The sequence below is a fragment of the Rhagoletis zephyria genome, unplaced genomic scaffold (genome assembly GCF_001687245.7).
Source record: "Rhagoletis zephyria isolate East Lansing unplaced genomic scaffold, Rhagoletis_zephyria_1.1 Rzeph_scaffold_00050, whole genome shotgun sequence".
Taxonomy (NCBI): domain Eukaryota; kingdom Metazoa; phylum Arthropoda; class Insecta; order Diptera; family Tephritidae; genus Rhagoletis; species Rhagoletis zephyria.
The window spans coordinates 111562-126065 of NW_016157134.1; the positions used below are offsets into that span (position 1 = coordinate 111562).

At 42.6% G+C, this 14504-nt stretch overlaps 2 protein-coding genes across 3 annotated transcripts in view; both read right to left on the minus strand.

Moving 5' to 3' along the window:
* The window catches only part of LOC108368277 (uncharacterized), a 16524-nt gene extending 5351 nt beyond the window's left edge, over positions 1-11173 (minus strand). Inside the window, exons 1-4 of one of the 2 annotated variants that reach the window (XM_017623119.1) lie at positions 10563-11173; positions 10085-10349; positions 9726-9999; positions 9082-9619 (exon numbers count right to left, since the gene is read on the minus strand). In XM_017623119.1, the coding sequence (XP_017478608.1) occupies positions 9120-9619; positions 9726-9999; positions 10085-10349; positions 10563-10906 (1383 nt within the window). In that variant the 5' untranslated portion in view covers positions 10907-11173 and the 3' untranslated portion in view covers positions 9082-9119. Of the gene's footprint in view, positions 1-9081; positions 9620-9642; positions 10000-10084; positions 10350-10562 lie in introns of both variants that reach the window. The other variant, XM_017623113.1, reaches the window with a different exon arrangement.
* On the minus strand, positions 11031-12531 carry LOC108368182 (uncharacterized). Its single transcript, XM_017622973.1, has 2 exons — positions 11791-12531; positions 11031-11759 (listed from the first exon to the last, which is right to left on the minus strand). Exons 1-2 carry the CDS (start codon positions 12070-12072, stop codon positions 11031-11033), a joined length of 1011 nt encoding a protein of 336 aa, XP_017478462.1. The 5' UTR covers positions 12073-12531.
* Positions 12532-14504: the final 1973 nt, after the last annotated feature.

Here is a 14504-nt window from a genome sequence, read left to right on the forward strand (position 1 = left end):
ATTTGAGACAACATGTTGGTGTGTACCTTTGAGAGTTGAATTTGACAGCTAATGTATGAAGTCGTTCAAAAGACGCATAACGATCACTGATTTTTGTTTAGCAACGGTTGCGCTCAACTGCTGCGCCTTCTGAACCTACCTATTGATAACTTTTTTTTTTTTTTGATAACACTGCGACAGCTTAAATTGGTATTGAGTAAAACCAAATGCAAGATAGTTTTTGAATATCATTGATTTTTTTTAATAAATACTAAAATTAGAATGAATTGAATGGTGAAAGAAAAACTTTATGCGATTTTTTTAAATCGAAATTACATTTTTACATATGTACATATGTACATGCATACATAAATATATTTAATATGAAATTGAAACTTTCACATCAATTTGCTATCTTCAAACCCATGGTTTCAATTGTACGCATATCGTCAGGGTTTTCCCCACAACTTGGTTTTGCTGCAGTGANTTTTATTCAGATACCACAAATGCGCGATCCAGAAAATTCTTCTATCATTCTTGCCACAAATGTATGTTTTCTTCGAAAATACTCAAGTACTACCAGTAGAGTACTCTACTGTCAAATACCTTTTACTCGCAGTAGTTGCGGAAGGCAAAGTAAATACTCTACGCGTCTTGCTATTGATCGGTAGTTTACGTACGCTTGCAGAAACTGGTTTATGCTTACTCACACTTGCCCCGAACGATGAGAGTAAAGGAGGGAAAGTATTTGCGCGGCGATCGGATGTCTCGTTAGGCCCTTTAAATGGAATTGCGCAGGAATTTAGTCTGTACATATGTACATATATTCGAAGACACCAAGATTTTCAGGCAACCAGCATTACTGCCATACTGATGAAAAATGGCAACATTGTTGCAACTGCGCAACGATAATATGTTGCTAGAGATTCACACAGAACGTGATACTTTAATAATTCGCACAACACTGCGGTTGTGATTGCAACTCGAACAAGCCCATAAATTTTATATCTGCGTGATCGCTGAAAGCCACAACACCAGAAAAGCTTGGTGAGGATTTTAAAACTAAGTGTGGCTCAAGAAACCAATTTGCCGATTGCGCGTCATTTTAAGAACATGGTACCGTCCTATGGCTGAAAATGTTATATTTTGCATTTGGATATACATTTCCATCCATACAAAGCTCATGTCACAAAACAACTGAAGGCATCTGATTATTCAGTATCATGGATACGGTTCATTGCCACAGATTATTAGGTTAGGTTAAGTTGGGCGGCAGTCATGACTAGGAATGGTATCACACTACCACTGATGCGGCCTTTGAGATAGCCGTCTGAAAAACACTGCAGAAAGGCGGAAGCTAAACGATATGCCCAACTGTTCCGACACCGCACCACCAACTCTTTTTCGAGCTTTGATCCATACGTGTAGACATGGATTGATCCTCTTTTCCTGATTGTGACCATTCCTCCTCCAACAGAGGATTAGCAGGCGCATAATTTGCCGTAGAGGGGATGTCGTTCGGTCACTGAGAACATCCCGACATGGCCCCATTGGACTTTTTTAAGGGGCCACTCGGATGACCGTAATTATACGAATAAATACAGTATATTTTGCTTAGCTGCACATCCTTCTTTGCACGAAAAACTTGTGCACGTAACCGAAAAAGGCACTTAAGCGAATTTTCTTTACTACTTCAATGAGGAAGGTATCCGAATCCCTATGAAACCAAATATTGGCGGAGCACTTACCACGTAGAAATTACTGCAAGCGAAATTTTTACCGAATGTTATCTAATTATCTATATAACTACATAAATTGATAGCCATTTTCGTTGTTCTGCGAGATGAGCAAAATAAATAAAAGGTTGTAAAATTAGGTAATTGTAGGGCCAGTGCAGGTAAACGTAATACTTTCATTGATAATTGATACTAGTCGCACAATTTTTAAGGCAGGTATCGCCAATGTGCAGGTATGTTGAATGCATCTATCGGAGCAGTTTCCTTATAAATGTTAAAAATAATGCTTTTGATGCGCATTTTGGGGTAGGTATCTTAAATGTGCACTTAAGCATAGAGGCAGCAAAGCAAAATATACTGTATCAAACTTTGGATCACTTTAAAATCAACATTTGTCCAGTTATGGCCAATATACATACATACACATGTCAACAAGTGACCGAAAATATCTCACAAATTCGACGCTTGAAGGCAGTCTTGAAAGCTTAATTCTCACGTGTAGACAAAAGGAAGCCCCCACGGAGTTCCGTAGCTTTTTGAACGAGATACATATTTACATAGAATTTTACTCATATGGTTGCCGGGGTACACCGGAATATTAATAGCTATTTCAAAGCTGGCCAACTGACAAGGAAAGGTACGCCCTCCCTAAACCTTCCAGGAAAGGACACTGTAGATATACCAATAGCCACTTTCAAGCATTTTGTAGTAAGTGGGGACCAAGGAATGCTCGAACAACTTCTCGCGTTGCGAAACTTTCAGTTTACCTGGTATTGCTATAAAAGGAAACGCTTACGGTCCACTTCTTGAAGTGTAATCAAACCCTGTATTGAGCTACATTTGTGACATATAGGACCGAATCGAAAAATTACCAAATTGAAAAATAAATTACCAAATTACCAATCGCTTTTCCATGATACTAGTTGTGTTCGATAACAAAATTAGCCAACAATCAAAATCAAGAGCGTAAGCGAAATTTCTCTCCCAAAGAGAGGAAAAAGTAAACGAACAGGAAATTGGGCCTCCGCACACTGGACTGCTCAGTCCGGCTAAAACCGGTTTTGTGTGGATAAAAGGGGGAAGAGAGTTCGAGTTTGCCTCGCTCATTTCAGTCCGCGAAAATCGCGGATTGACGGTGGACTGACACGCACACATAGACAACATGTTTTCTATTTCGTTTTGTTTGCATGTGCCACATGCACTAACACAATCATACGTAGCTCATGTATACAAAACTGAAACCTGTTTTCGGCCGACTGCCCAATCCAGTGTGCGTAGGGCTCGAAATTTCAGACTTTGGTATCGATACTGAGTACTCATTCTGGCATCGAGCTCATGGTATCGATACCCTAAAAGTATCAGGGAAAAACTATCGATATTACTCAGTATCGGACTCATTAAAATACGTTTTTTGGGATACTTAAAATATTTTATTCTTCAATCTAATATCTAGTTATTTCCTGAAAATAAAACAATATGAATTTAAAATATTTGATTTTTATTCCATTGCAGAACTTACTTTCACGTTGGAAGTAATTTTTATGTTAAATGTACATACATACATACATATATATATATATATATATATATATATATATACTTTCACGAATTTCAATTTTTATTAAAACATTTTTTTAATCTTTTTGGGTATGCATTTTCAATTTTAGTATAATAATGTGCAAATTTGAATTAAAAGTCAACGGTAGTAGGCTACACGTAATAATTTGGCTACACGTAAATTTGAATAGGTTACAAAACTGCATACCCAAAAAGAAAGCAATGGAAGAAAAAATTTAAAGTGTGTTTTTTAAAAAGTATTCGATACTACGAATACTTTGCAAAGTATCGAGTAAAATCACCAAATAAGGTATCGAGTATTAAAGTACTCATTTTTATACCCTAAGGATCGATACTTACTCAATATCGATAGTATCGTTAGAACCCTAAGTGTGCGTTCGAGTGGTGGACTGCTCAGTCCGACTGAGCAGGCTAGTGTCCTCAGGCCCATTAGCCATCACTTGCAAAAACCGGATGAAGAAGACACACCAGCTGATGTTGTTTATGTTTTATTTGTAAACAAACTCAATCTCATGTTGCCTCCATGGCAGGAAAAAGGAAAGTGAACGTTCAATGTTCGGCGGGAACATTTCTGGAAGTAAAAACTAGTTAGCACTATCATAAAGTCACATAGCAGGCAGCTAAAAAGTATATTGTTACGGTTGTAACTGAAACGCCAATATTTCACTGCGGGAAGCCTTTTTAGAATCAAACTCCTTAAGTTGCTTATTTAATCGTATATCCGTGGTGGTAGAGTTTATTCTCTAAAGTAGTATTACAATAAAACTTAGTTTCTATTAATGCCAACATACAGTATATAAAACTTACTTGACCAAGGCCTCCCGTTCACTTTAAGGAAATATTTGCGAATGAAGACAATTTATCTTAACATTTGATTTTACTGTTACAGTTATGTACAAAGAACGAAAGGACAAAAGAAACAATGCAATAAGGAAGGCACACGGTTGCATTATTAGGTACTTTAGAATAAACCACTTTAAATGCTTGAGGTTAGTTTCCCACATCACCTCCCCCGTGAATCGTCTCCCGACCACGGGAACGTTCACCAGAGTCCTCTTCGACATCTAACACCGCTAATTTTGAAATTGGTAGCTTTAGTACTCCGCTGCTCGTATTCACTTCTGCTGATCTGGCGACTCCATCCGGACCGATGCGTCCGGGAGGTCTGCTTCACAAATAAGGACAAGACTCCCGGTGCTTATCGGCTTTGATGGGCTATTCCATTTGGTTCGACGAGTCAGCTCGGGCAAATACTCGCTCACCCAACGTTTCCAAAAGTGATTTTTCATATTTTGCAGCAAACGCCATTGCTTCCGGAGTGAGCACAAACGATGTTCATATAGCGCAGGTGTTTGCGTTGAGTTAGTAGAACCAAGTAAAAAATCATTTGGAGTAAGTGGTTCGGGCTCGCTCGGTGTCACAGGCAGGAGCGTTTCTAGTTTGGGAGCATGCTCCTTCAGCATGGAATTCAAGGCTCGTTTCACCGACTGCACAAGTCTCTCCCATGCTCCTCCCGCGCTGGGATCAGCTGGCGTATTATATTTCCACTTAACACCCATCGGTGCGAGGGCGGCAGTTATAGCATTATGGTCCAAAAAAGTTACATCATTACCTAGCTCCTTCGCTATACACACAAAATCGCTACGGATTTGTACCGGAACACCACACCGGTTTATGAAGTTCCTTATGCAAACTATGCACGCATCGCTACTCAGGTCTGCCGCGATTTCCAAGTGTACCGCTCGGACGTTTAAACAAGTGAAGAGCGCGATCCACCTTTTCTCTTTTCGACGCGCTACTGTGACTTGCACAGGCCCAAAATAATCAAGTCCGGTGTATGAGAATGGGCGAACAAATGAGGTGACCCTATCGACTGGCAATGGCGCCATGGTAGGCTGAAGTGGTGTCGCTATTCGTACTTTGCAGGTATTACATCCGGCCCTCACGCTATTGATCAATACTCGCAAAGATGGAACCCAGTATTTACGTCGTATTTCGTTGATTGTGACCTGATTGTAAATGTGATGAAAACGCTTATGATACATTTCCACGAACAATCTAGTGAAATTATGATTCTTGGGTAATATGACGGGCCATTTCATTTGCACAGGTAAATTTGGCGCATTTACGATACGTCCACTACACCTAATGAGGCCATCTTCATCAATAAACGGGCATAACATTTTCAACGCATTACTTGCATTAACAGGGTGACCACCGCGCATCTGCCGGTACTCTTCGCAGAAAGCGTATCGTTGGGTGCATTTTATAAGCAGGTTCTCAGCGCCCTCTTCATTTACGGTAAGCTCATCCTTTTTTAACGGCTGCTGGTTAATTTTCATTTTCAGGTTAAAAACATACCTTCTCACCCAGGCGATCGTCCTTTTGAGTCGAGCGTAATTTGAAAAGCGTGAAATATCATAGAGCTGGCAACACTTACGATGAGCGATTCCAATATACTTGGTACGGAGCTCTTGCTCAGTTACTTGGAGGCTACATTAGGACATTTGGACCATTTTTCCAACGTCCATCTGGGTCATATTGGATGCATCTCGTTCCATCATCAGCAGGGTTGAGCGTACCAGGAACCCATCTCCATTCGGCTGCATGTGACGATTCCAAAATTTCGGCCAACCGATTGGCAACAAACTGCTGGTACTTATATGTATCGGAGTTAATCCATTTCACCACCGAAGTCGAATCTGTCCACATAACAATATTTTCAACGTCGACTTCGCAGCATTTTAAAATGTGGCACCTAAGTCGAACAGCGAATACCGCTGCTTGCAGTTCCAACCGTGGCATCGATACATATATTGCTGGTGCGCAGTTTGACTTTCCGGCAGCAAAAGCTAGTTTCACCCCCTCTGGAGCCTCAATTCTCCAGTAAGCCACCACCGCCGTTGCAGACTCACTAGCATCACAGAATATATGTAGCTGCTACTCCTAGCCACGACACCCACCGGCCACAAAGCTCCTCAGGCAGTTCGTCGTCCCATGCCACTTTCCTTTTCCAGAACGTCTGCATGAACACTTTGGCGATAATTGTTAAATTCCCCAGCAAACAGAGGGGATCAAAAACGGACATTATGATGCTCAACATCTCTCTTTTGGTTGGTTTCCGCTGAAGTTGCAATATTTCTTTCAGAACTTTGTTAAACTTCAGATCAAATTTAAAACTCATCGTTATGGTTATCCCACTGCATGCCTAAGATCCGCTCAGAGTTGTCCGGTGATACGTTCTTTGTGACGGCTGATCCATTTCCACCAAAAATTTCGTTGACTTGTTTCGAATTCGATAAAATTTTTCGCAGATTAAATCCTGCCTCAGCATGAATGTTTATTACGTCTTGCACAGTTGCGATAACTTCTTCCTCTGATTGGAAGCAGTCTACATAATCATCGACGTAGTGGTGTTTTGTAATGGCTTGAACTGCTCTTTGCTTCGAGTCAGCATACCTTTTAGCGTTGTAGTTTTTCACGAACTGAGCAATTGTTGGCGAACATGTTGCTCCGAAAACCATACGCTGCATGACAAAATGAGAAATGGGTTGATCCTCGTTCGACCGCCACAAAAAACGCTGACAATCCTGATCAATCTTTCTAATTTCTATTTGCAATAACATTTCCGCAATATCTCCCGTGACCGCAATCGGAGCTTTGCGGAATTTGAATAGCACGTCAATAAGAGGTTGCTTTATATCTGGTCCAGGTAAAAGAGCATCATTCAGTGACATCCCTTGCACTTTAGCCGCGGCGTCAAAAACTAGTCGCAATCCTGGTTTATTCGGATTAACAACAGAGAAATGAGGCAAATAAAATGTTAAATTTGAACGCGTAGCTTCTTCTGATGCGTTTAAGTGTCTTGCATACTTTTTATCTATTAATTCCCTTTGTTGGTGCAGCCTCCTCTTCACTTAGTTCATCATCAAAACTTTAGAAGAACGCTATGGGAAGCCGGAGCTGCTGGTGAAGAGTCAATTAAAGAAGATACGAAGTGTGGCACCAATCTCCGAAAATCATATCGACCAGTCAGTGATGTTCGCGACGAAGGTTCAAAATTTATCCTCCTTTCTTCAGGCTGCTGATTGTGAGTATCATTTGTCAAACCCTACGTTGATGGAAGAGTTGCTGATTAAACTGCCTATGCAAAGGCGTATTGAGTGGGCACGACATGCCTCTACGATTGTACCGCGACCAACGATATGCCACTTTAGCGACTGGCTACAAGAATTATCCAAAATTGTGAATTCAGCCTGTGTGTACTCGAGCTTGGAACCGCGCCAACCAAGAACAGAAGGGCGCCCAAGATTTTTCCACACAAACGAGGTCAATAGTGAAAGTTCGTGGCGAGGTAAATGCGAAGCGTGTGCAGAGAGGCACGCACTTAGTAAGTGTAAAAGATTTTTAGACATGGATCAAGGAGAGAGGTGGCGTTTAGTTCGTCGAAGGAGACTTTGCTTTAATTGTCTGAAAGGCAATCACCGTAGCAGCGTTTGTCGTGAACAACACGAATGTGGTGATGAGCATTGCACAAAACGGTGGCATACCCTTCTTCACGAGCGTAATGGAATAGAACGTATACGCGAGGTATCGCACAGGCAACAATCGTCACGGCAAGCATCGAATCACGTAGCACAGCAGCAGCAACAAGCCGTGCAGCTACAACCCGTTTCACCGGAGGGAATACATCAAGTTTTTACGAACACTATCCCGTCTAACAAAGCATCGAAATTGTTGTTTAAAATTGTACCAGTTATATTGTATGCCAATTCGAGGGAAATCAAAACTTATGCGTTTTTCGACGAAGGGTCTGCTATATCACTAATCAACCGTGCCTTAGCAACTCGCCTTGGGCTTAAGGGGTACAGCGATAGTCTAACGTTGCAATGGTTTGGCAGCACAACTGTCACTGAACCTTCTTGTAGGGTAGATGTAGAGATTTCCGGTATTGAGCGAGGTAGCAAGAAGTTTAGTATGCGAAACGTGTGTACGGTTTCAAATCTCCAATTGCCAATGCAGTCGATAAGTCTGTCGGACCTTCATTATAAGGATCAACATCTGCCACTACGCGAGTACTCTGGCGCTGTGCCCGAACTTCTAATAGGATTGGACAATGCGTATCTTGGAGTACCACGACGAACGGCTCACGACGGTAGCAGAGGTTATGCGGTGGTGCTGACAAAACTCGGATGGGTAATCTACGGAGCAGGGCGACGTCCATTGAACCAGGCGCGTTATCATACAATGTTTGCGCGAGTGAGTGAAGCGGGCGAAACTTCTCAGCTGGAGGACCTCATCCATGATTACATAATCAACGAAAGCATGGGCGTAGGTGTTGTGAAACAGGTGATTGAAGCCGAAGATATTGTGAGGGCAAAGAAACTGTTGCAGGAGAATACAAAGCGCAACGGAAACCAATTTGAAACGTGTTTATTGTGGAAGGATGATAACATAGAGTTGCCGGCAAGTAGGGAGATGGCAGAAAAGAGATTTTACGCACTAGAGAGAAAATTTAAACGCGACGACGATTTGAAAAAAGCATATGCGACGATTATAGCAGGGTATGTGGCGAAAGGGTACGCCAGTAAACTAAGTGAAGAGGAGGCTGCCAAAGCTCCTGTGGTGCTTTATTTCACTTTTGTGTGCTTCTTTCACTTCAACGCCAGATCACGAATGAGCTTTTTATATTTCACTAGTGATGTGGTCGTTTTACAAATTTATAAAACTCGATAACAATTATTACGTTACGACATTAAGGTACAAATAGAGCATCAATACGTTTAACAAGCAAGTAACTGCGCTAACAGCCCCTCCCCCGTAAATCTAACCAGATTTACCCAACTCCAGCTTAGCTAAGATGCAGGCCGGCCGCTTAAATGTGCCCGTCTTCGTCTGGACTTCTGCAGATCTCACTTGACCATCTTTTCCCGGGAATACCTTCACCAGGCGTCCCATGAGCCATCTGGATCGATGCTGGCTACTGTCGCATACGAGTACGAGGTCTCCTACTGCTAGGGGCTCTACCGGTTGGTACCATTTGGTTCTTCGGACGAGGTCAGGCAGGTATTCGTTAACCCACTTCTTCCAAAATCGATACTGCGTTTGTTGAACTTTTCGCCATTGCTTACGTGTGGCCTGGAACTTCTCTTCCTGCGGGTGCGGTGTTTGCTCGGAGTTTGGTGTACCTATAAGAAAATGGTTTGGGGTTAGAGGTTCGTCAGTGGCGGTGTCCAACGGGATGTGAGTCAGAGGCCTCGAATTTACAATGTTTTCCGCCTCGCACATGAGATGGTAAAGGCTGTGCTCATGTAGGTTTTCATTATATAATGCGTGCCCANAACGGGATGTGAGTCAGAGGCCTCGAATTTACGATGTTTTCCGCCTCGCACATGAGATGGTAAAGGCTGTGCTCATGTAGGTTTTCATTATATAGTGCGTGCCCCATAGCTCGCTTAACGCTCCGCACTAGACGCTCCCAGCAGCCACCAGCGTGGGGATTTGAGGGACAGTTGAATACCCACTCTACATTCTTGTTTACAAGTGCATCGGCTATCTTACCGTCATTAAACTCCTTCAATTGCCGCTTCAATTCTCTGTCAGCGCCGACAAAGTTCGTACCATTATCCGACCGAATACGCACAGGAATACCACGTCGGCACATAAAATTTCTCAAACACATCAGGCAAGTATCAGTAGTCAAGTCCTTCGCCAATTCCAAGTGTATCGCCCGTGTAGTAAGGGAAGTGAATAAAGAGAANACACATCAGGCAAGTATCAGTAGTCAAGTCCTTCGCCAATTCCAAGTGTATCGCCCGTGTAGTAAGGCAAGTGAATAAAGCGATCCAGCGCTTTTCGCTACGCCGACCGATGGTTATCGTAAACGGGCCCATGTAATCTAATCCTGTGTAGGTAAAAGGCCTAACAAATGGTGTAAGCCGGTCTGCTGGTAGTTGTCCCATCTGTGGCGGTCGAGGAACGGCTTTCTCCTTGAGGCATACTTGACATCTCGCAGCGGCGCGACGTACTTCCGTTCTTATGCGCGGCATCCAATACTTATGACGAATTTCGGCGATTATCGTCGACTCGNTCGTAAACGGGCCCATGTAATCTAATCCTGTGTAGGTAAAAGGCCTAACAAATGGTGTAAGCCGGTCTGCTGGTAGTTGTCCCATCTGTGGCGGTCGAGGAACGGCTTTCTCCTTGAGGCATACTTGACATCTCGCAGCGGCGCGACGTACTTCCGTTCTTATGCGCGGCATCCAATACTTACGACGAATTTCGGCGATTATCGTCGACTCATTCTGATGTCTCCAAATTCGATGAAAATAGTCAACTATAATTTCTGTTACATGACATTTGTTAGGTAAGATCGCGGGGCGTCTCGTCCAGGTCGGAACCGTGGTTGCTGCGTCTATTCGACCGCCAATTCTCATTACGCCGTCATCGTCCATGATGGGACTCAGGTTCCAAAGCGCGCTGCCCTTCTCTATCTTATCGCCTGCCTGCAGGGAATGATATTCATCCGGGAAGGCTTCCATTTGCACCGCTCGGACGATAAACATTTCAGCTCGTTCAAGCTCGTTTACCTTTAAGTTCCCATAAGCTCGCATTCCTTCCGTGGTACGGCAGTTTTTCACAAAACTCAGTGTCCAGCTGACTACTCTCTTAAGTTTCAAAAAACATGAAGATTTCTTTAAAAAATTGGTATCAATTTGTATTAAAAGAAACGTAAATTTATTTCGAAGTTCCACATTGGTACCGTCGCATATTACGTTCGGTGGCCAGTTTTTTATCTTCTTCTTTGAGGAATTTCGGTCCGGTTAACCAAAAAGATTCGCGCTTACGATCTCTAGGGCGTGTCCCAAAGTCCGCAGGATTGAGGGCACTCGGCAGCCCTCTTGGGCGCCCTTCTGTTCTTGGTTGGCGCGGTTCCAAGCTCGAGTACACACAGGCTGAATTCACAATTTTGGATAATTCTTGTAGCCAGTCGCTAAAGTGGCATATCGTTGGTCGCGGTACAATCGTAGAGGCATGTCGTGCCCACTCAATACGCCTTTGCATAGGCAGTTTAATCAGCAACTCTTCCATCAACGTAGGGTTTGACAAATGATACTCACAATCAGCAGCCTGAAGAAAGGAGGATAAATTTTGAACCTTCGTCGCGAACATCACTGACTGGTCGATATGATTTTCGGAGATTGGTGCCACACTTCGTATCTTCTTTAATTGACTCTTCACCAGCAGCTCCGGCTTCCCATAGCGTTCTTCTAAAGTTTTGATGATTTGCTTCACGTTTCTGCTGTGTATTAGTAAACACTCGATCGTCTCCCTTGCTTTGCCTTTGATTGCTTTCTGTAAGCGCATCATGTTCTGCGTGTCACTGTACTGGTACTCCGTTGTAGTCATTATGAATGTTTCCTTAAACATTGGCCAGTCCTCTGGACGGCCGTCGAATTCCGGCAAATCGTAGTTTCCGTATTGCACCCACTTGCGATATGGTTTGAGAGCGGCCCGTTTCACTGGAGGCAGCTGTAATAATTCCATAGCTATCCCCTGCGCCGACCGTGTTTGCTTGCACCTGCCTAGTCTGTCTCAGTTCCTCCTGTAGGTTTTGAACCTGCTGCAAAATTTCCGCTAGTCTTGTTTCTACCGACGGCTGCACGGTTTGATTCGTTGGAATCTGCTCGACTACGGTTGCTTCAAGTTCGTCGTAGTTATCGCCGTCTCCTTCTCTCGCACTATTATCCGTACTTGTGCCCGAACGTGTTACTGGCATATTTAAAAATGGTTGCTCGGCGCGTGTTTCAATAAAGAAAAAATGGCTACGCGGTGCTTTTCCCGCCTTTTTAATTTTTTGGAGGTTACGTGGTTTTGCCTACTTATGGACCTACTAACCGACTAACGAGCCCCATACCCAAATCAATCTCTCATAAGCACTTACCAAATCTCCTCTCGCTTGTTTGCTTGATACTCCGTACGCCTTCTTGGTCTACGCGCCACTCCACAGGATCTTGCTGATGGCCCCAGTGTGCCCTTCGCTTGATGCGCTCCGACCGTGTACCGCTTTAATACTCCTGGTGCGCGTTTTAATACTCCGAATGCGAATTAAGTCGGCTGGTACACCCTTATACTACCGCGGACCGCAATCCAACGCTCGTGCACAATTTAGTTTCGTTTTTACAATCTTAAAAATGCTGATGCAGGACCCAATGTAGCCGATGCACACTTAATACTTCCGGTGCACACTTTTTACTTAGTCGGCTGCGCAATTCTACTCCACGTGTGTACTCCTATTCACGCACGTCACTTGCTATTTTTCTTTGGCAAAAAGTGAAATAAAGGATGTTGTTGAGACGCGATCCGGCAAGGAACGAAATAAAAGCAAGCCTTTGCTGTAAACGCTTTCCAAGGCGTGGTGCTTTATTTCACTTTTGTGTGCTTCTTTCACTTCAACGCCAGATCACGAATGAGCTTTTTATATTTCACTAGTGATGTGGTCGTTTTACAAATTTATAAAACTCGATAACAATTATTACGTTACGACATTAAGGTACAAATAGAGCATCAATACGTTTAACAAGCAAGTAACTGCGCTAACACCCTTATTTTTGCATCATATTGTTTCGCGTACACGGGATTACTATTCTTCTTCCTCACCTTTTAGCTTGATTGTATCGTTTAATATTTTCAGTGCTCTGTCATCTGCTTTTGACTTCAATGGCCTCGCCTTAGCTTTGACACCGCATGTCTCTATTTCAAAATATTGGCGCATAATCTCGTTCATTTCACTATCGTCGTTGTGTTCAATACGATGAGCGTGTAGTACACTTCTCTTCGCCGTGGAGCATTCTCCAGTAGGGCCAAAAATTACCCAGCCCAAACGCGTTTTAACAATTGCGGGCCCGTTTATGGCCGACATTCGAGGAACTTCAATTGGCATTGGCAAAAATGCATGCGTAAGGCATTAGCCTTATGATAATTATCATTTTGAGCTGGACGTCAGAATAACTATCCAAAAGTACGTCATCAAAACTTGGATTGACTCCCAGAACTTCGTTCTTATTAAATGACTGCTTTGGCAGAATCAAATTTTTGTTCAAATATACTTTCGATATCTTTAATTGTTTTGCATGTGACGCGGTGTCGCTAATACCTAGCTCAACCACTTCGGTAGGTTCTTTTACGGAATGACCATTAAGCCAAGATAGATCCAGGTGCTCTTTCGTTCCACTTAGGCCAAGGTCTTTTGCAATACTCCAATCCAGCATGGTGACATCGAACACAACAACCTCTTTCTCGCGATTCATTAACTTAACGGGCATGATTTGAAATAAAACCTCATTTGCATTTCTACGAACGTGGCAACTAACCTTTTCATGGGGCACCTCCCCTCTTACTCGATCACTGGTCGATGACTCACGGGAATCAGTATGAATCGAGTGTAATAAACGATTGTGGTATTTTTTACAATTATTGATTCCACAGCATTTCTTTGAAAAACATTTATTTACGGTATGATTGGATTTAAGGCAGGCAAAACACAGGCTGACTTCTAAAACGTCAATTGCTTTGCATACGTACAAAGTATAACGTTCAATAACGTCGAACTACAAAATGTTGACGATGTATACTTTTCCAAAACGCATCCGAAAATAATTCGAAACGCATCGCTAGCGCAATCAGCGCATCAGAAACAAAGTTGATGCTTCGTTTGTTATTGGTTACCATTGGTGTTTTAAAAATGGAAAATTCATAAAAATTGTTCATTATTATATTGAGTATTTAAAATATGCAATGTATATGGTTGCAATGTGTCGCAACTCTGCATATACAAACAGTTTGAATACCGCAGTATAACAGTTTCCAAACATTGTATTGATACGTTTTGGAAGCCAGCCTCACTTTCGTTTCCCACGATTGAGAGAAATAGAGATTGCGCCAATCGCGGTACCGCTAATCCGCTCTTTGTGATTCTGACAGAATCAGCTGTGTGCGTGACGTCATCTTGGTGCAATTGTTGATTGTGAGCATTTGAAAAAACCAAATAACAATTTTAATATATGTGCGTTAATATTTTTGCGTGGTTTTAATCAATTATTGAGACATTACAAAGGAAAATGAAGTGTTCCGTGGCAAAGTGTAATAGTAAAAACTAAAGGAAAGCGTGCGATATAAGATTTTTTTTCCGTTTCCTACGGACGCAAATCT